This window comes from Coffea arabica, chromosome 4c, assembly GCF_036785885.1.
Source record: "Coffea arabica cultivar ET-39 chromosome 4c, Coffea Arabica ET-39 HiFi, whole genome shotgun sequence".
Taxonomy (NCBI): Eukaryota; Viridiplantae; Streptophyta; class Magnoliopsida; order Gentianales; family Rubiaceae; genus Coffea; species Coffea arabica.
In genome coordinates this window covers 17,226,765-17,247,699 of record NC_092316.1, presented here as the reverse complement: position 1 = coordinate 17,247,699, position 20,935 = coordinate 17,226,765, and the positions used below count along the sequence as shown (strand labels likewise).

General features: G+C 35.0%; 3 protein-coding genes across 3 annotated transcripts; 2 read left to right on the top strand and 1 right to left on the bottom strand.

The window, feature by feature from the left end:
* Positions 1-3,886: 3,886 nt before the first annotated feature.
* On the top strand, positions 3,887-6,084 carry LOC113740213 (U-box domain-containing protein 40). The gene has a single exon (XM_027267749.2). It carries the CDS (start codon positions 4,213-4,215, stop codon positions 5,839-5,841), a length of 1,629 nt encoding a protein of 542 aa, XP_027123550.1. The 5' UTR covers positions 3,887-4,212; the 3' UTR covers positions 5,842-6,084.
* A 6,626-nt stretch (positions 6,085-12,710) lies between these two features.
* Positions 12,711-14,694, top strand: LOC113740427 (uncharacterized). The gene is made up of 4 exons (XM_072046156.1): positions 12,711-12,942; positions 13,485-13,621; positions 13,793-14,112; positions 14,339-14,694. Exons 3-4 carry the CDS (start codon positions 13,855-13,857, stop codon positions 14,540-14,542), a joined length of 462 nt encoding a protein of 153 aa, XP_071902257.1. The 5' UTR covers positions 12,711-12,942; positions 13,485-13,621; positions 13,793-13,854; the 3' UTR covers positions 14,543-14,694.
* A 4,943-nt stretch (positions 14,695-19,637) lies between these two features.
* On the bottom strand, positions 19,638-20,372 carry LOC113739069 (uncharacterized). The gene is made up of 2 exons (XM_027266316.1): positions 20,300-20,372; positions 19,638-20,224 (listed from the first exon to the last, which is right to left on the bottom strand). Exons 1-2 carry the CDS (start codon positions 20,370-20,372, stop codon positions 19,638-19,640), a joined length of 660 nt encoding a protein of 219 aa, XP_027122117.1.
* Between the last annotated feature and the right edge of the window lie 563 nt (positions 20,373-20,935).

Below are 20,935 nucleotides of genomic sequence, written 5' to 3'. Positions count from 1 at the left end.
ATTCATGCAAACAAAGAATCAATCTCAAAGCAAGCAAGAAGGCGGTCACTAAGCAAATCAATAACAAATAATCAAGAACAAGTGGCACATTCAAGTAAAAGGATACATTTTTTCTCACATTGGCCGCTTAACTTGTAACCGTTGACACTCCGTCAACTGTAGAATATACTATCAAGTTTAGTAGATCACCACTTCACGCCATCTCCGACCACCGATCATACCCCCTTACCCGGGCCCGCACGCCAATCAAGTGCAAGTAGGGTAATACTTGAATATACCAAGGCTAATACATGATATAAGACCCATGGTTCATTGGTCACCTCCACCAAACCCTTGCTGGCTCGATTTGACCAACTAGCCAATGGGTATGGGATCCCAAAACAAGTACAGTTAGCAAGATAACAAGTCCAACCGGCTTTCAAGTCATGCACAGATATATCAATTCACAAGCAAACAAGTCGACAAGAATTCAAGCAAGTTAGGTCGAGTACGATAAAGTACACACTCACCTTTGCAATATCAAGTCAATCTCAACAACAAGTCATATGAAGCATCACATAATCCAAATCATGCAATTTGAGCACTTACCAATGAGTTCCGTTTCTCAATGTCAAGCTCAGACCCTACACCCTGGTTACTCTCGAAATCTGCGAGTGAATATCATATGGCAAGTTGCAATCAAACAAGGATTCAAAATATACAACCCTCACTTGTTGATATCAAAGAAAGATCATGTAAATGAACCATATAATGCTTAGCAAACTATATGCAAGATACATGCACGCTCCTTTTGTTATTAGAAAGAAAATGATTAAAACCTTTAAGTTTAAAACTTGACTTATGCAACTAGAAATCATGCTTAAAACGGCCATTTACTTTCTCCTTTCAAAATATATAGTTTTTGATAAAATTTCAGTTTATAACTCATAACCAAAGTAGAATCAAGCATCCATAAGTAAACTAAGTCCGAATCAACTACAACTCATCCTTCTACTCTCACTTTCACTCGCTTATACTACAAGAAAAGAAATGGGCAGCACCTCCCCTATTTTTCCTTCAATTTTTCTCCAATTTTCCAACCTAAGCTTCATGGCAAAACAGCCCAAATCAACTCCACAAGTTATAAGGTAAAAGGGGTTCTTATACTAGGCCATCAAACTAACTAATTTAGGCATATGCATGGCATATATTCATCATGTACTCAAGCTGGAAACTTAAACCCTAGGCTGGAATTTTATAAACTAAGTTGAAAATTCCTATTTTGAAGCTAAAAATTCATCCTAAAGCTAGAAATCTTCATATTAAAACTCTCAAGTCCATAGCAAAGCTAGATATCATCATCTCATGGCTAGAAAATATAAATCAAAGTTGAAAAATTCACCAATCTTCACAAATCCATGAAATCTTTCACAAAACCTCCATATTCAAGGCATATATCCAATAAAATGCAAGATGAGAAAGAGAAGAAGAGTTTCTTAACTTAATACCTTCAAACCCCTAGGAGAAAAATGAAAACCAAAGCTTTCCTTTCCAAATCAGTCCACTACAAGCCTTTTTGTCTCCTTGTTGCAACTTTCTTCGGTTTAGATTTGTGGTTCTTGTTGATTCCTCACTAAATCAAGGCAAGATCAAGGTAAGTTTTGAAGCTTTCTTCTCTCTTTTCTTCCTCTCTAAGTTCGGCCAACAAGGAAGAGAAATGAAGGAAATTTTGGTGATATGAAAGATAAAGATGGAAGAAAGGTTTTGGCCAAAGATGACCTTGATTGCCAACACTTGGCACTCAACCATTTTTCCTCTTTTTTTTCTTCTTTTCCTCTCCAAAATTTTGGCCAACACCATAAAAAAAACAGGGAAGGAAAAATAAAAGGAAAATAAGAAGATTAGCGAAAGAAAGTCTTGGTCAAGTGGTGTCTTTGATCGGTAACAAGCGGCGCGAGTTGGTTCAAGCCTATTTCTTTGTCTCTCTTGTATTTTTAACTTATGATTCACTAATTTACTCTTAGCACTTTTAATCACATACTTCCTCTTACTTAACACACGCTCTTATCCACCAAACTTAGTGTACACACCTCTCCAATTGATCACACTACCACGACGCACTATAAAACCTGGCATGTACTAAACTATAAAAATAAAAGTAAAAACTCTCGACTCTATCGTAAAAAAAATAGTTACAAATATTAAAGCTAGTAAATTAGTATTAAAGAAACTGTGAATTAATTTATTCAAAAATAAAGAGAATTATAAGAAAATATGAACGAATTTTCAAGTCCTCACATGTGCATCACTTTTAGAATGGATGGCATGCTCCCATTTTCCATTTTGAAAGACCTTGGCTACAGTTCACTTGATGATTTTATGTTTTCAAACAAGTTTAATAACCAAAGAGGACCTCTTGGAACTTTTTCGTGCACCAGATTGGAATTGATTAAGGCAATGTTGTTAGACTCGGTCTGGATTGGTTGGTTTGATCGGTCTGACAGTGGACTGGCCTTCTTTTCGAACGGATTTGTAGCACCAAATCGCTTTGGTAAGAAATTTGTCAAAACCATCAAAATTCAGTTAAACGAGTGATCTGGTGCGACTGGTTGACCCAATTCTCAAACTTTTCTATCTTCTTTTCTCCAAACATAATTTGAATTACCTAAATTGTAACACATTCATTTATTAATAGGAATAAGAAAACTCCACCTACTTAGTATAAGTACCAAAATCACTCGTTTTTCTGAATGATCTCTAAATCAAGATGTTTTTATCCCTATGATCTTATCAATTTAGCATCAGTGATTCCAACTTGCATTAATTTGTTTTAATATAGTTTTTCAAGTAGTTTTGGTGAATAGATATATTTTAGCCATGAACTTACATTTTTATATATAATTATTAAGTGTATATTTGATTGCAAGTCTAATATTTTTGGAACATTTTCGATGATTGGTCAAATTTAATTAAGAACTTAATTTCAATATTTCTGAAACTTATAAAAATATAAAATAATTATGACATCATGTTGATGTCAACAGATTTTTTAGAATGATCCGATCGATCTGACCAGTTGACCCCTAAGTCAATAGTTTAGCCGAGTCATTATCCGGTCCAAATTTAATAACATTGGATTAAGGGTTCAAATCTCACATATTGGGCTTGTTCGATCTGGAGGCTTACTTTCAACTCCATTCAAGTTATTTTGCACTCTCTCCCCCACATTATGTAAAACCATAGTGGGGTAATAAGTAATTTATCCAAAATTCTATGACTACGCCATATTTTGTGTTTTAATCGATTGAACTTAAGGAAATGAAAAGGAATTAAAACAGAATTTTTTGAAAGAGAAATGATATTATAATAAAGGAAAATTCTATAATAAAAGGTGGGACACGATGGGAAGTAGGACAAAAAACTCCATCGTGTTTTGTCCCACTTTTTGTACTATTTCCTATCCCAATATTTATTAAATCGTTATATATTTTTTCTTTATGAATTTTGTATTTTTATTCTTTTTTGTCTCTTTAGGTTCCAAAAATTATTTACAGGGTAAAATACAAAAGATAATAGGTTAAAAAATCAATACATAACAAAAAACAAACACAAAATTGATAAACCAACCATTTTGAGTTAAATTTTTTTAGTTAGTTATCTTTTATATTCTACCCTATTAGTAGGGTTAGAATTTAAAAGGACAAGCAAAAGAATTAAAATAGAACATTTATGAAACTTATATAGTAATTTAATAAATATTAGAATAGAAAATGGTATGAAAATGGGACCGAAAATCCTTTGTGAACTAATAGTACAAAATAGTTTGTCCAGCACACAGGAAAAAAAAAAGTAAAAAGTGAAAACAGAATCTCTATCTGTATCGTATGTATCATTACACAGCGTTGTACAGTAGAGCAACAAAAATCTGCCGTATCTCCAATATTTCATCACCCTGCCAAATCCAGTTACCGAACCCAGTCAATCTTTTTCTCTCAAATTTTATCTAGAACACGTTTAGGCGACTTTTTCTGCAAAAGTTCTTCAACAACATAAGATCCGGTCGTTGCAAAAAAATCCGGTCCTCACCAACGCCCCCAAAATCCAAATTCTCCCAAAAATCCCAAACCTAATACTACAAAATTTCATGAATTTCATTAGCTTCCGCCATAAATTCTTGAAAATCTAGACCAACCCATTTGGGAAGCGTTTCAATCTATCACTCAAAGTTCAGAAATGGGTGGAAATGGCAAGTTTCGGAGATGGAAAATCTCCATCTACAAGTCCTCTTCTTCGTCCTCATCTTCTTCGTCGAAGTCACAGCAAAAATTAGACCCACCTGCTGAATTCCTCTGCCCAATTTCTGGGTCTTTGATGTCTGATCCTGTGGTGGTTTCTTCTGGCCAAACTTTCGAGCGGGTTGCTGTTCAAGTTTGCAAGGATTTAGGGGTTATCCCAAATTTATCCGATGGCTCAACCCCTGATTTTTCCGCTGTAATTCCTAATTTAGCTCTTAAATCTTCGATTATCAACTGGTGTCGACAATCCCGTGTCGAAATCCCCTCCCCACCTGATTATTCTTCCATGGAAACCACCATTGTTCAGGCAAAAACGGCCTCTCAACAGGAACCTTCAGTTTCTGAAACGGAGCTGCTGAGAGGGGTAGAGAATAACCCTCAATTTCTGTTTTCTCATGCGGCTTCTGATTTGAATCCCCGCAACAATTACTCCTCGTCTTCGGAGGAATCTGTGATTGCAAACGCTACCCCTTTTCTCCCATTTGCCACTCGTCCAGCTTGCTATTCTTCGCCATCATCATCAGCTCCGTCATCGTCTTCTTCAGAAACAGTATACGATGAAGCTCTGGGTACACCGGATGGAATTGGTACTGGTATTGGTATGGATGAAATGTTTGTTACCAAGTTCAAGAGTTTGGATGTGATGGAACAGGAGGAAGCAGTGATTCTTTTACGAAAAACCACTAGAGCAAACGATGAAGATGCTAGGGTAAGACTCTGTACCCCGAAGCTTTTACAGGCGATAAAGCCTCTGCTGGTTTCGAGATATCCAATTGTGCAGACGAATGCAGTTGCTTCGATTGTGAATCTTTCGCTTGCTAATGTGAATAAAGTGAAGATTGTTCGATCTGGGATGGTTCCGATTCTGGTTGATTTGTTAAAGGGTGGATTTGAGGAGTCTCAGGAGCATGCCGCAGGTGGGATTTTCAGTTTAGCTCTGCAGGACGAGAATAAGATGGCGATTGGGGTTTTGGGAGCTCTGGAGCCATTGTTGCATGCTTTGAGGTCCGGGACAGAGTTGACTCGGCGTGACTCGGCCTTGGCGTTGTATCATCTGAGCTTTGTTAGTAGCAATAGGGTAAAGTTGATTAAGCTTGGAGCCGTTGGGATTTTGTTGGGGATGTTGAGGAGTGGGGTTTTGGTGGGGAGGGTGGTGTTGGTGGTTTGCAATTTGGCGGTGTCACCGGAGGGGCGGTCGGCGTTGTTGGATGGCGGCGCGGTGGCCAGCCTGGTGGCAATTTTGCGGGATGGAAGTGAGTCTGACTCGTCCGAGTCAACACGTGAGAATTGTGTGGCAGCTTTGTACTCACTGAGTCATGGGAGTCTGAGGTTCAGAGGGCTGGCCAGGGAGGCGAGGGCGTCCGAGGTGTTGCAGGCGGTGGTGGAGCATGGAAGCGAGCGGGCCAGGGAAAAGGCGAAGAGGATATTGGCGGTGTTGAGAGGTAGAGATGGGGAGGAGGAGAGCGGAGAGATAGATTGGGAAGCGGTGATGGAGGGTGGACTGAGTCGAACTCGGCACCGAGTTCCTGCTAGGTATTCAAGTGGCCTTAACTCAACCGAGTTCTGAGTGAGTGGGTACGTAAAGGTGTAATAATTGTAGTTACTTTTTTGACTCTTGTCCTTTAAGCTTTTTAGCTATTAGTATTTGGTTTGGGCTGAGTTTGATTTGGACCAAATCTTTTGCTGTTTACTATTTCCTTTTGGTAAAGTTTTGTGTACTAAGAGGTGGGGCTGGTGGGAGATTGATTTGGATTGTACCAGTTGTAATTATTAGTATTAGAATGTAAAGAATATTTTAGGCTTCGAGAGAGTTTACTTTTCCTTAAAATTATATTGTATACTACTTGTCAAAGAAAAATTGTGCATGGCCTTTGTTTAAAATTAATGGGACAAGTCTTTATTAAATTGATTGGTGGACTAATGTTAGGTCTTCTCATATTTTGGTACAAATTGACCAAGCTAGGCTTGCTGACCAAACCCATGGCCATGAAATCATGGCTCCTGATGTGTTTCAATTGGGCCATACTTTGAGTTGTTTGATGTTGATTTCTAGAAAAAGTTGCATGGTAAGTGGAATAAAGTCTTATCCATCTGTTAACTTCATGTATATTTGAGCAAAAACGTTACCTGACTATTAAAAGCGCAACTTTTTGGTCATTCGATTACACATAGGCATTAAATTCTACTGAAAATCACATGTGTGACATGTGCAACGGGACTTAGGTACAAAATAGGCAGGTTGCATTTGACAAAATTAAAATTTGAATTCATTAAATTATTGAATTGTTAAGCATTAAATCTAATATATTTGAACGCGTATCACATTCAATGATAAGTGAAGAGCTTATCACTTGATTTTGAGCATAAGTTATGCTTAAGAGATTTAGCAGTGTCATTTAATTAATTTAAATGTTTAATTTTTTATTATCAAACGGTTTGAATATGTTAAGATCTGAATCCGTTAAATCTAAGTGCTGAATTGGATTATCAAACAGGGCCTTAGTCTTAAAAACAAATCGCACACAAAATTGGTCGACTTTGTTGTCTTCCTTCTTTAGGCATAGTATTAATTTTTTCCAATTACTAGTTTTCTCCCTGCGAAACAACAAAAATCTTGAAAGCACAAACAATTTCCAGTATCGATTTCTCATGGTGACTCAGATGATGTCCGTACAGAACATAAAAGCAGCTGGATCGCGCTCAGCCCTCCGCATTAGGGATGTATGCGAGCCGAGCTACTCGCGAGTAGTTCAGTCAACGACTCGGCTCGAACTCGGGTTGATCGAGTTCGAGCCGAGTTTCGAGTAGTTCGAATGAAAATCGAGTCGAGTTTCGAGTCGAAATAGGCTAGCTCGAGTCGAGTCGAGTAGCTCGACGAGCCGGAGTTATTTAAATAATATATTTATAATTTAAATAATATATATGTATTATAATTATAAAATGACCATTATGGGTATAAGTTATATGAAATTTACAATATATCATTCTTTATAATAAAATCCTATAATGGCAAAAAAGTAATAACATAATTGTAAAAAGACCTAAAATGAAAAAAATTTTCGAGCCTCGAGTATCGAGTCAAGCCTCGAGCCTAAAGAAAATTTTTCGAATCGAGTCTCGAGTATTGATTTTTTGGGCTCACTCGAGCTCGAGTCGAGCTCGAGCTTTGGTGTATATAAATCGAGTCAAGCTCGACTCAGCTCGATTACACCCCTACTCCGCATGGACTTCTTTCAAGTCGATCAGGATGATATTTTCGTCTCTTCAACTGAAGACTTCGGCATCATTAGTTTTAGTGCAAAGAGGCCCAATTTTGGGAGTGAAGACCTTTGTTTCGAAAATTAGATATGAGTTAGGGACTGGTGTAATTTAGTTAAAGTCTTTGATCCTTTAATATAACCAAGTTTTACCCTGAGAACATCGCTCTTTCTTTCAAAATTAGCCTAAAAAGAAAATTTGGACATTTTTATGATTTCATCCTTCAATGATCACCCGTACAAGCCATGTATGTGACTTTTCCGGGGCCTTATTGCCCAAATATAACAAAATGACTAATAAGTTACGTTTAAAGAGTTGACTAACATTTTTGTCTGAAAAAAACTTGAGTGACATTTTTAGTTAAAGAAAAAATTCAGTGATGAAAAGCGATAAAAGGTAATAGTTTGATGATATTTTGCTCGGTTTACTCTAGGGATAATTTCAGAAACCTCCCTTGAGATTTTTGATAATTTTACCTATTACTCTCGAGATTTTCAATATTACACTTACCTCACTAAAATGACCATAGTAACCTTAACATATCAATGTTTTTTCATGCAAATAAATATTCTGTTCCTAATCTTTTGCATGTGCATGAATTTCACACAATTGGGCATTAAACGCAAACACAAATAAGGTTCACTCACAAATTAACCAGTTATACCATAAACATAATTTTAAACATATTACAAGTTAATTTTAGTTTACTTGGAGGATTTAGAGATGAGTAAAAGAAGACATGGGTTTAGGGTTTAAGAAGGATAGGATTGGTGTTAGTACTCCAACATTGAAGGATAAAAGTGTTATATTAATACAGTTGGTGAATATTTTTGAATTTAATACTACTAATTTTTTTTTCTTTCATTTATATTGAGATTTTAGAATTTAGGGAATAATGGTGGTGGTAGTGGTCATGGAGATAGTGGTATTGATTTGGGATGTGGGAATATGGAAGGTTTAGAAAAGTAGAGGTAAGGGTTGGATGTGAGTTTGCAATGTTGTACATGTTTCAAAATTTTTTAAGAATTTTATGAAAAATTAAAATGTATTTCATAATTTTATGAGAATATTTTGGGTTATTCATTCAAAAATTTGATCACTGGATAGTTTTCGTTACCAAAATGGTAACATGAAGGGAGGTATGTGTAATTTTTGAAACCTCAAAGAACTGGACAAAATTATCAAAAACCTCAAGGGAGGTTTCCCAAATTATCCCTTTGCTTCTATATATTTTATTTGCGGGCCATGATGCAATGGCCTTTAATAATACTTAAGTTTTTGTTTGTTTCTGCAATTTCATAAGTTTACTACTATTGCAGCCTTGACAAATTTATAGCGACAGTCTTACATGGTAAGCTATATTGATGGCGAAAGGGCAGAACCGGTCCATCAGGTGCCTGGTGCCATCATTCTTAGTTCTTGAGAAATATTTTGTGCCGGAGTATCTCATAAAAATTCTATTTTTAATGTAGTATTTGAATTTTGGAATTAACGCAGGTTTAGTCCCTAATATTCGGCACGTATGTTAAACTGATTTCTAATGTTTCAACTAAAACAAATTTGGTTCCAAAAATTTCAAATATTATGCACATTTAGGACAATTGACATAAAATCAATGATGACTAACATTCAATGTCAAATTATTAATAGCTTTTTGATTTTACACTTTTATTCCTGATGTTTTAAATTTGAATCATTATATTCGCTTAGGTTTTTGATAGTGATATTGATGGTTTTAGAATGAAAAGACGTACAAATTGGATTGGAATTGTGTTGAAAAATGGGAGAAGTTAAAGTAAACTTCTTTATTTTCTTTTTTTTTATATAAATTTTATGTCATTTATTCATCCCATTAATTTCTCGTAGATTTCTTGTCTTTCACATAGCTAATCTTAGATTTGGTGTAATGAATGAATGTATTATTTTGCACTATGATGAATTAATTAATAATGAATTATACTATTTTTCATATGTAGTAACAATTAAACACTCAACTAAATATCCCTTAAAATATAAAGATCATGTATTATATGTAAGTTATATTGTTCGTTTTTCCTTTTCTAATTTCAATAGGTTATAAATTGAGTTTCCGATGAATTTGGCATTTCATAGAATTATTTGAATCATTCACCAACATTACCAAGGTAAATAAATAGTAACATAAATATCTTAAAGCTACACTATTGAACTCGGATTTAATAGGGAGGAAAAAAAAATAAAGAAATTTTTCCAAAAATTATGAAAAACACTTCATTTGATACTTAGGTTCACTGGTTTTGATAAGCACAATTATTAAATAAAACCATTTTCAGCTTTTGTGTACTAGTCATGCAAGAACTAGTGTAGCAATAATTAATACAATTGCATATTAAACTATAATTCTTTTTCTTTTTTTATACTAATTTTTGTTTTGTATATCAAGTGTGTATTGTTATGTCTATATAAACTTAAAATTGACTTTGTTTCTTTTCTTATTCTGAGTGTAAAGTCAAAGTTGTTGATCAATGGCAATTTGATTTTGACTATTAGTTATTATTGATTTCCGGTCAATTGTTCTAAATGTGTCTAAAATTCAAAATTTTAGAGACCAAATTTATTTTAATCAAAATATTAGGGATCATTTTGACACATAAGCCAAATATTGGAGACTAAAACTACATTTCTTCCTTCAAAGTTTTTGTTTTCTCTCTAAATGTTTTGCTCCGATATTAAGGAATCTAGCGCGACAATGCTTGTGTAAAGGATACACACCTTATAATTGGGAAGCGTAATGGGGTTGGACAACAATAGGTTAGGGCTGCAAACGAGCCGAGTCGAGTCGAGGTTTGAGCTAATCGAGCCGAGTCTCGATTAAATTTTACCAAGCTCGAGCTCGAACTCGAGCTCGACGAGCTGGCAATTTTCGAGCTCGAGTTCGACTCGAATCAAGTCGAGTCGAGCTCGAGCTCGAAAAAAATAAAAAAAAATTATTTTATTTTTAAAAAAATAAAAAAAATAATATTTTTTTCTGAATAAATAATAAAATATTAAGGATATATAGGTAATTTCACTATGAAAATAAAAAATTAAAATATATTTATATATAATATACGTAATTTTATTATTAAATAAAAATAAAAAATATATATAAATATATATACTCAAGCTCGCGAGCCGGCTCGCGAGCTAACGAGCTTAATATTCTGAGCTCGAGTTTGACTCGAGCTGGCTCGAGCTCGACTCGAGCTCGACTCGAGCCGCTCGCGAGCGGCTCGATTCGTTTGCAGCCCTACAATAGGTGGCCGATTAGACCAGATAGGATGCATGCGTGTTTTTTTTTCCCTTTTTTTCTATTGGAGCAAATTTTAATCATTGTTGATTTCTAGTCAATTGCCCTAAATATGCTTAAAATTAATAGTTTTGGAGACTAAATTTGTTTTGATCGAAATATTAGGGACTAATTTCACACATAAGCCACACTTTGAAGACCAAAATTGCATTTCTCCGGTGAAGTTTTGATTTCTTTCTAAATATTTTTGCTTCGATCTTAAGACATCTTGTGAATAAAATAGCACATGAATTAGATTTTTATGCAAAAATTTTTAATCTTATGGAATCCCTATAGAAATTTCTACCCAAATTTGTTAAATAAATCGTATTGGACGAATTCTAACAATTTTTAGTTAATAAAAATTTTTCTTTTTATCAAAAAGAAAGAGACTTCTTGCCCAACATTGATTGCGTAAAGGACACGCACTTTTCAATTGGGAAGAGTGACCGGGTTGGACAACAATAGATGGCCGATTAGACCTGATAAGCATGCCTGCGTGTGATTGATTTATTTTTCTTTTTCTTTTTTTTTGGAGCAATCATGCTTGTGAGTTGTGATATATACAGTATTTTTTTTTTCAAATTTAGGCCTTGTTTGGATTGCTTGTTTCCGTCGGAAAATATTATCGTTTTCCGTCATCACATTTCCCTATCACCTTTTTCCCTCACATATATCAAATCACTACAGTAATTTTTTCATGAAAAATGACAGAAAATGCAATCCAAACACAACCTTAATTTTCGTCCTAAAGTTGCTCCACTTTGAGTTGTTATTTGCCTACGAAGAGAAGTTACAAGGTTCAAGACACTTATGATTTTCAAGTTGATCTTTGCCTTCTCTTCCTTTTCTTCTTCTTTTGCATCAAGTAATTTTGAAGTATGCCTAAGCCTTTATTCATGAGTGCGCACGATCAAGATAATTGTTGTATCTTTAGAATGATCGTCTATAAGATTTTTTGCACCAAAGTTTTGAAACCAAGATGATTAATTTTTTTGAAAGTTAAAGGTTGTATTAATCAACAATTGCTGGAAATCATCCAGTACCAACTGTTTGACAAAAGCCGGGGGGAGTTTCAAAGAGATTCAAATAAGTTGGATGTTCTAGCAAAACTTGCTAAACTATGCGCAACCTTATTTAAACTATGGTTAATTAAACAGAATTAATTGGTTAAGAGCGAGTAATCCAATTGATGTTACAAATATAGTATAATTATTTATTTTTGATATGAAATATAGTTATAAAAAAACATTAAGTTAATGATACTGAACAATTCACTTAAGGAACCTCTTAATATATATAGTCTTCAAGAAAAGGACACCTAAGAAATAGTAAGTTGCGATTAAAAATGTAGATCCAATCAATTGAATCAAAATCAATTGAGGGGATGTACAAATTATAGAATTCACTATGTTGGTCAAGACCGTAAATTTATTTTTCATAGTACAAAAAATAGTAGAAGCATAAAAATTACAAGTATAAAAGTTAAACAAGTATTTACACCAATACAAGAATCACAAGGATATTGAATATTGAATATGCACTAATATTACGATAATGAAATGAATTAAGAAATCTTACATATATAAAGCGAGAATCCGCTTGTGAACAGTGTGAAATGGACCGGTTATATCGTTATTTTTGTGACTTTGAGGGGCATTTTGGTCTTTTGGTGATGGATGGCAGCGGTTTTGTTGGAAATTCGCTTCTGTCCGCGTGGCCCTCTTCTATACTTCACTTCAGACGCGTGGGCCTCTTGTATCATGGTATAATTGTAGTTGCTTTGGCTCCACTGCTGAGTGGGCGGTGGCTGCTGTCCGCGTGGCTTCCTTTACCAGACAAAACTCACTCTCGTCTCAGACATTTCAGACATTCATTCCCTAGAATCATTAATCAACATCTCTTCCTATACAAAATCCCCCTTCACAATCTTCACAATCATCCACCTAAATAAACAGAAGAAATCGAGGAAAAAAGAAAAGAAAAGCAAATCCAAAGTCAGAACTAAACAGGAAATTCCAGGAATAGGGAGGAGTTATTGTTTGCCGACCAGACTTCGCCACCACTATTGTCGTGGCTGAATTTCTTCATCAGAAAAGCACGGTGAAGTTTCTTTGGTTTTTTTTTTTTTTGGTTTTTTTCAGCCCACCACCGCTATCACCATCGCCATCGCTATCGCCGTATTGTCATTATCTGAAATTCAAATTTTGTGCTCCAATTTTAAATGCTTTTCATGACCTTACTTTCTTGTTTGTGCTCCAATAATGGTAGCTTATTTGTTGGGTTCTCTTAATTTTTGTGTTGCTGAAACATTGGTTGTGAGTTCGGACAGGTTAGAAATAAATTTAAAAGAAAAAGTTCGGTTTTCTCTAATGCCCAAAACGTATTTGTAAAAATGACAAAGCAAACGAATTTCCGAAACGTATTTCCTAATTGCTCAAGTTGGGAAGGTTTTCTGGATATGCATTTCAAATTTATGGATTATTCTTAGTTGCAAATTTTATTTCAGCATAATTCGTAGAATTTTTTGCATCTCTTTGGTTTCTGCAAAAAAGAAGCATGAAAGTTGTACTTCGGTTGAAATACTTCAGAACTCATACAAAGTCTTTTCCTGTGGAGGATTAATGTTTTGGCAATAATCGCAGACTGAAGCTTGATGCAGACAAGGCCCAGCTTGGCGACGCGTTGATGCAGACAAGGCTTGGTCTCTTGCCATGCGGGCTCCAGTTCTGCTTGGTCTTTGGGAAGTTAATAATTTCTGCTGGTTAGTGGGCGGTGGGCGGTCAGTAGTTTTCTTTCTTCTCTTTTAACTATCTTCTTCTTCTTAGTTTTCTTTGGCGCCTTCAGAAATGACTTGAAAAATTTTGTTTTGCTTTTGAAGTGATTCACTGTTTAGTTGGCTTTGCTGGAACCTTTCTTCTTTCTTCTCTTTTAGCTTTCTTCTTCTTTTTAGTTTTCGTTGGAAGCTTTAGAAATGACTTGAAAAGTTTTCTTGGAAATTCGCATACTTTGAGAATGGGTCGGAATAGAGTATATGGAAGTTTGGAAGAGGCTCGTGCTGAGAAAAATCGAAGGAAACGCGAGCGCCGTGCTACTGCTCAACGTGCGACAAAGAATGATGCGCCATTAGGAGTGTGTACACTAGCTGTCACGGCTTTTAATATACGTGAACCAAATACTATGAAGCAGCCAAATATGGCTATCGCTCAATCTTTGTTAAGCTCAGGCTCATCACTGCCATCTACAGAGAATAATGCAGAGCAATTTCCAGCTGTATGTTTGTGCTTGTTTTAAGCATGTCTTGTGGAATATAAATTGTTGTTTAAATGCTTTGCAATAAATGTTAAATTATTTATGTTAACGGTGGTTTCCTCTAAGCATGTACTTTGCTAAAACTAACCAGTTGATAAGATGTTAGCTGTTATCTATTACAACTCAAATTCACTTATTTAATCATACCAAATTCATAATCTTTAACTATGCTTTTGTTATTTTGCAGGAAAATGAACAAAATGTATCTGCATCTATTGCTAATGGTGCTAACGAGGTTTCAACAACTAATGTAAGTATTGGTCAATCATCATTGCGTAGGAAACGTCGGTCTACTACAAACCAGATACTACAAAACCACACAGGCAACACCTGGCTAACACCAATGCAAACCACCGCCAAAGCTTCACCTTTGTCTACTTCCTTTTCTTAGCAACTAAACAATTCTTTCCTACCTACCTGACGCTTTGCGTCAGGGCAAAATATCTAGTGTATATGTAAAAGGAGGTAGTAGCTCTCTTTGATATGAAAAAAATGTACTTTTAGTCCTCAAAATCCAACAATATGCACTAAATTGTTTCTCAATATTTCCGCACAAACAAATGTAGTCCTCACTATGTTGAATTTTGATGAAATTTATCTTTAGTATTTTATAAAATCTAATAAAATTTTTTTGACATGAAGGAAAAAATTCATGAAATTGGGTAAAGAATATAGAAAAATTATACAACAATCATCAAAAAATTATACAAACTCTAAAAAATGTAGAATAAGTGTAAGATAATCACTTTTGACCAAATGAAATTGATTGATAGACATGCCAAATTTATAGTTCGCATATAAAAGTGCTCAATAATGCATGTACAAATTATAATTCTTAATCATTTTTATTTTAAAAAATACAAAATAAATTATAAAATCATGTCTTTTCTAAAGCTGTTTAACTATTATCTGGTTTTGGCTAAAGTTAATTTGGACCAAACATTTTTTTTTTTAATTTTCCTTTGGTGAAGTTTTATGTAAGCAAGTTGATCGATTTGGATTTTAGTTATAATCATTGGAATGTGAATATTAGTAATCCTTTAGATTGTGTGAGAGTTCACTTATGACTGAGATTATTGCACACTTGTCAAAGAAATTGTGCATGAAGTCTTTATCAAATTGATTGGTTGGCTGATCTTAGGTCCTTTAATATCAGTTGTTATCATATTTTGGTACAAATTGACTAAGCCGGGGTTGCTTGGGTTACCTGTGCAAAAGCCTGGCCATGAAATCATGTTTCTGATGTTCTTCAATTGGGCCATAGCTTGAGTTGTTTGATGTTGATGCAAAAACCTGGCCATGAAATCATGGTTTCTGACGTTCCTCAATTGGCCCATAGCTTGAGTTGCTTGATGTTGATTTCCTAGAAAAAGTGATATATAGGGTCCATCTCTTGTAACTCCATTTGTATTTTCTTTCCGGCCACATTGATTCAACGGTCTTTACAAATACTTGAATTTTGGTTCAATTCTACCATGTATATCGGAAAATTAGATGGGTTGGGTGGGTTTTGGGTGTGTTGATATAGGAGACGAGATCCTCTATCCAATAAGGCTCCGTTTGATAACATTGAATCTAAATTCTGAATTCTGAATACTGAAATAATTAATTTGCTGAATTTTAAACACTGAAAAGAGATATATGAATGTCTGAGATATATGAATGTCTGAATCTTAATGCTGAATCTATTTATACTGTTTGATAAATATTCATAACTTAATGCTTAATAAGCTAAATTGTACAATTTTGCCCTTCTATCTTTTAATCCAAAAAGAAAATAGAACCTATTATTTAATTAACTTAAAATTGTTAGGTATGAAAATGACAATGATTGTGAAGAGCAATGCATACAATGACAATGTTTCTTTGTATGGGAAAAGGGTATGGTTTCATCATTTTGAAAATTGGAAAACGAGCTTTTAATACTCTAAAAGCATGTTCAACTACATTTCTCAATCTTGCATGTGCTTGGTTAAAGCGTTCTTCTTTTGATCTTGGACGAAAAGCATTTCGAAAATCAGACAACCAATATCTAATATTTCGATATGGTATCATAAAGCCACGTGTGTGTGGATAAGCTGCATCACATAAATAATATTTATCTGCACAAAAAAATATATATATCAAAATATAAATGTTTGTAGATGAAAATTACTGCAAAAAAATGCTATTGTTAAAAAAAAAAATTTGAATAGAGAATATCAGGTTGTTTTGTTTAATTAGATAAGGATTTTGAATAGGGAATATTAGGTTGTTTAATTAGATAAGAATTTTGAATGTAATTAACAAACAGAGATATATTTGGTAGATAAGATAAAGTAGTTGAAGTAAATCTCTTGATTCTTATCAAATTAAGCATTCAGCTACGATTCTTGTGCTGAAAAAAATACATATAAATTCAGCACCACTTAATAAGTTCAGCAGGTGAATTTTTATTTATCAAACACCCACAACATCTGAATGTCTGAATGAATTCAGTTTCAGCACTTTTTTATGTTATCAAACAGGCACTAAGTAATACCCAACCCATCCAACTTTAGATTGGGTTAATTTTGGGTTGGGTCATATTGGGTCATCTCAAATCCATTACCCAAATATGATCCAATATATTAATTTAAAGATTTTGATACATAAATTCTCTCAAATACATTTTTTACATACAAAATTTTTTTTTCACACACTAAAACACTTTCACAGATATAAACACACACTCACTTCTTAAACTCTTTAGAAATTCATTATTTTTACACACTAATATACTTTCACAAATACATACATGTACTAACTGTTTAAACTATTTGGATGAACTCATTATTTTTTATACAAGTAAGGATTTTCAAACGGGACAGTGGATATAGCTTTGGTCCTAACTAAGAGACCGAAGCAACAATTTTGGTCCAAATTGGATATAGCAAGAAAAAATGATATACCAATATACGATTTTTCAAGTCTTGTTACTTGATTTAGGATTAGCTGTACCAAACATATTTCTAGTCTCATAAAAGATCCAACCACGTCTTAATTAAACTGAAATTTTGATGAGAGAGATGCAATTCTCAACCAATTAGTTCAAATATCACTATCCATAGTAGAGCCAAAGACCATACCAGGTTTTGCTTTATCCTCAAATATATTCAAGTACCCATATTTTTTTTCGCACTGCAGTCATGGAATAAGAATACAATGTTGGAGACCTTCAGGGATAATGCCATTCTGCTTCATGTGTATGCATACAGACCATCCTTCAATGCACAAAATGCGAGATTGCAGCTAATAAGGCTACAATACAGCTTACGCTGACACAAAAAGGATCATCACCAGCAGTTTCTCTTATCCAAGATGTATCAACCCAAGAGATCTTGATTTTTCACTAGCAATCCCATCCCTATCCTTCCATACATCCTCTGTGTAATAATACCCAAACAACATAAATTCTAACCAACCAATGACCATTCACCTTTGTACAACAAGATATATAAGATAAGTTAAAGATAGAGTATCACCTATGTGAAATTCAAAGGGGAAAAAGTCCCAATGGCCCTTAAACTTTTATTCGGGCAAACTTTTAGCCGTCCAACAATTAGAAGTAACATTTTGGTCCCCGATCTATTAAAAGTGCAAAATATTGGTCCTTTCGTCAATTCCAGCAGTTGAGAATGACAGAAAGCAACATCACATGCGATGCACGAGGAATTAGCAGGGGCATTCTTGTCTACCCACGAGATTCTGCCATTAATTCCAACAAGAAGAACAAGAAGAAGAAGCAGAATCATTACCACCATCATCGAACTAAGAAGATGATATTCTTCCACAGAAGATGTGCACCATTTGCCTAGACCACATAGATTTGAAGCTCAAGGTGAGGCAGCTTTCCAGGTTCACTAATGCCTTTCACAAAGATTGCCTAGATAAGAGGTCGATTCCAGTCAAGTTACTTGCCCACTCAATAAATCTTTGTTGTTGTCGTCACCAATCTCAACAAATGTGTTCTTGCTGCTGCCACCGGAGATCCATCTCTAGCCCCGCTCTAGCACAATGCTTCCTTAATTACCAGTTGACTTTTCTTTATTTCCTTTTTATTTTTTTGGAAAATTTTAAACCTCTATTTCTTAGACATCATCCACACATGGAAAGATGAGGTAGTTTTAGATCTGTAACTAATTGTTACTTTAGATCTATAATTGTTACTGATACGATTTAGTACTAACACCCCCCATTTTCTCCCTGTTCAAATATCTTCATTTTTTTTTGGTTTCTCATCTTCATTATAATTTTTACGGAAAAAAGTCCCAGTGCCAACTATCGGTGAACCCATTACTGAGAAATCATTCAAGGGGATTATTGAAGAAAAAAAGAGGAACCAAAAACCTTGATCTGGTTTCTCACTTGATAGTTGTCGTATGTCTAATGGAACTGACAATGATATGGTGAAAGCAAGACCTTGGTTCTTCATAAAATTGAAGTCTATTTCACTGCTGCTAGTACTCATGATTGCTTTGTATATCAATCTGGGGTATTGATTCTCCTTTCATGGAGTCATCATCTGTCAATCTCTAACATCTTGAAATCCTTAAAGTTTCTTGAACCCTCACAACTTGCTGTTTTGGCAAAAGCCAACTTAAATGGGTTTGGTGAGATATTAAAGCAGCTTTCATTTGACTCAATTTCTCATCTATCCCTGCTGATTAATAATATTGGCGGAGGAGATAATATTCATGTATCTGACTCATCTGCAAAGCGATGTGTTGGTTTCCAGCATTCTGGGTGGACTACAATGCCCTTCATATGTTCTCATGCGTCACACGTAATAATGGTTTTCATCACTCAACTATTGAACTTGACAGAAGGACCAATAATTAGTTCTTTTGATAGATCGGATGCCAAAAATTTACTATTAATTGTTGGAGGGTCAAAAGTTCACTTGGTTAAAAGTTATAGGGCTATTGGGACTTTTTTCCCAAATTCAAATATGTCATCCTTAGTGTAAATTTAATTAATTTATTTATTTTTTAAATATAAGTAGGGTAATGGGTGCCCAACACAAATATCTAAACCGCCCAAAATATATCTGGATTTTTATTATCCAATCCAAAATTGACCCAACGCCCAAATTACCCAACCCAACCTCTCAAATTAGTCGGTAGGTTGGATGAGTTGTTGGGTTTTGGGTATAATTGTCAGGCGTACTACCATCCCATAAGTTCACTATTTTAGTCTTGACATTCATCAGATTGTGTTCTTTTAGGGGAGGGTTGGGTTTGGTGGTAAGGTAGAGATGATGTGTAGGAGATTCTGGATCTAAAATTTCCTACTTGTAGAATAAAAAAAATTAAAAAATTAAAAAGAAGATTGTGTTCTTTTAACAAAATTAACATATTAACACGCTAGTTAAACAGATTTTATGCTATTCAAGATTGTACATAAAAAGGACATTTCTAAGCTATAAATCTATTTAAAGTTTTTTTTTTTGAAAGAAAAACCTCCATTCATTGCAAATCTACAAGAGCAGCCTCAATAACAGACTTGGGGAAGTTTACAAACCAAACTCTACTTCCCTCAAAAGATAACGATAACTTTGGCATGATGTGGGTAGGGACATTATTGGTCCTCCTCACATGACTAACCTTGACAAAATCAAAAGTATGCAGCATAGCTCTGATGCCATGGATTAAGTTACCTATCAATGACAAATCAGGTTCATTGCTGTTAATCCTTTGAACAATATTTAAAGCATCCCTTTCGAGCAAGAAATGCGAGATTCCAAAGTCTCTTGCAAACTCCAAAGCAGTGAGAAAAGCCAAGCATTCCACATGTTCTGCATTGTGAGCTCCTTCGACCCGTGTAGCCATTATAGCCTCCACTTGACCCAAGTGATTCCTCACCACCACACCAACGCCAGTTGCTTCTTTAGAGAAAGCTCCATCCATGTTAATATTTAGATAACTCTCATCTGGTGCTACCCATTTGGTATGCTCCTTATATCGACGTGTTTCTTGCCTCTTATGGATATTCCAATACTCTTGCAAGAATGCCTTAGCATACTCACCCACCTGTGTTGCATCCCCATCCTTGCCTGCGAATAATGACTAGTTCCTGCTTTTCCAGATCATCCACATGGTTACCACAATGAGTTCTGCTATCTCTTTACCTTGAAACTTCAAAAAACAATCAAACCAGTCCTTAAAGTTTGATGCAGCAGGCATGCAAATTGCTTTCAGCATCCCTATACTTGACCAAACTTCTTGAGCTAAAATACAATCAAAAAAATATATGCTTATCAGTCTCTTGATCACAGCCACACCAGTTGCATCTCATAACATCTCACTTAAGCCTATCTGATAAATTCTGCCCTGTAGGCAAAATACCAGAGCATGCGCACCAAACAAAGATTCTGACCTTTGGAGGAATGTTCAAGTTCTAAATTCTAAGCCAGAAAGACTTCTCCTTACTGTCGGATGATGCCCTCTCCCCACCTTCGTCCAACCTCTGCAAGGTTCTTGCCAAATGGTATGCTGACCGGACGTCAAAACTCCCATTTTAATTATAGAACCATACTATCTCATCCCTAGCCCACCATGGAGAGCGAGGAACTTTCTAAATAATTTGTACCTCATAACTCAAAAATAGAGTGTGAAGCAAGTCCAGCCTCCAGTCACTAGAATGGGCGTCAATTAAATCACATACTCTAGCATCTAGCCACAAAGTCCTCGAGCATTGTGACACTCGGAAGGATGGAGGACAGGGTAGCCAAGGATCATCCCAGACCTGTATGTTTGAACCATCA

Bases quoted from the DNA above. Each gene is read 5' to 3' on its own strand.
- LOC113740213 (XM_027267749.2), top strand. From the start codon at position 4,213: ATGGGTGGAAATGGCAAGTTTCGGAGATGGAAAATCTCCATCTACAAG.
- LOC113740427 (XM_072046156.1), top strand. From the start codon at position 13,855: ATGGGTCGGAATAGAGTATATGGAAGTTTGGAAGAGGCTCGTGCTGAG. The intron at 14,113-14,338 runs GTATGTTTGTGC...GTTATTTTGCAG, and splicing joins ATGCAGAGCAATTTCCAGCT to GAAAATGAACAAAATGTATC.
- LOC113739069 (XM_027266316.1), bottom strand. From the start codon at position 20,372: ATGCTGAAAGCAATTTGCATGCCTGCTGCATCAAACTTTAAGGACTGG. The intron at 20,225-20,299 runs GTAAAGAGATAG...CATTATTCGCAG, and splicing joins TTGTTTTTTGAAGTTTCAAG to GCAAGGATGGGGATGCAACA.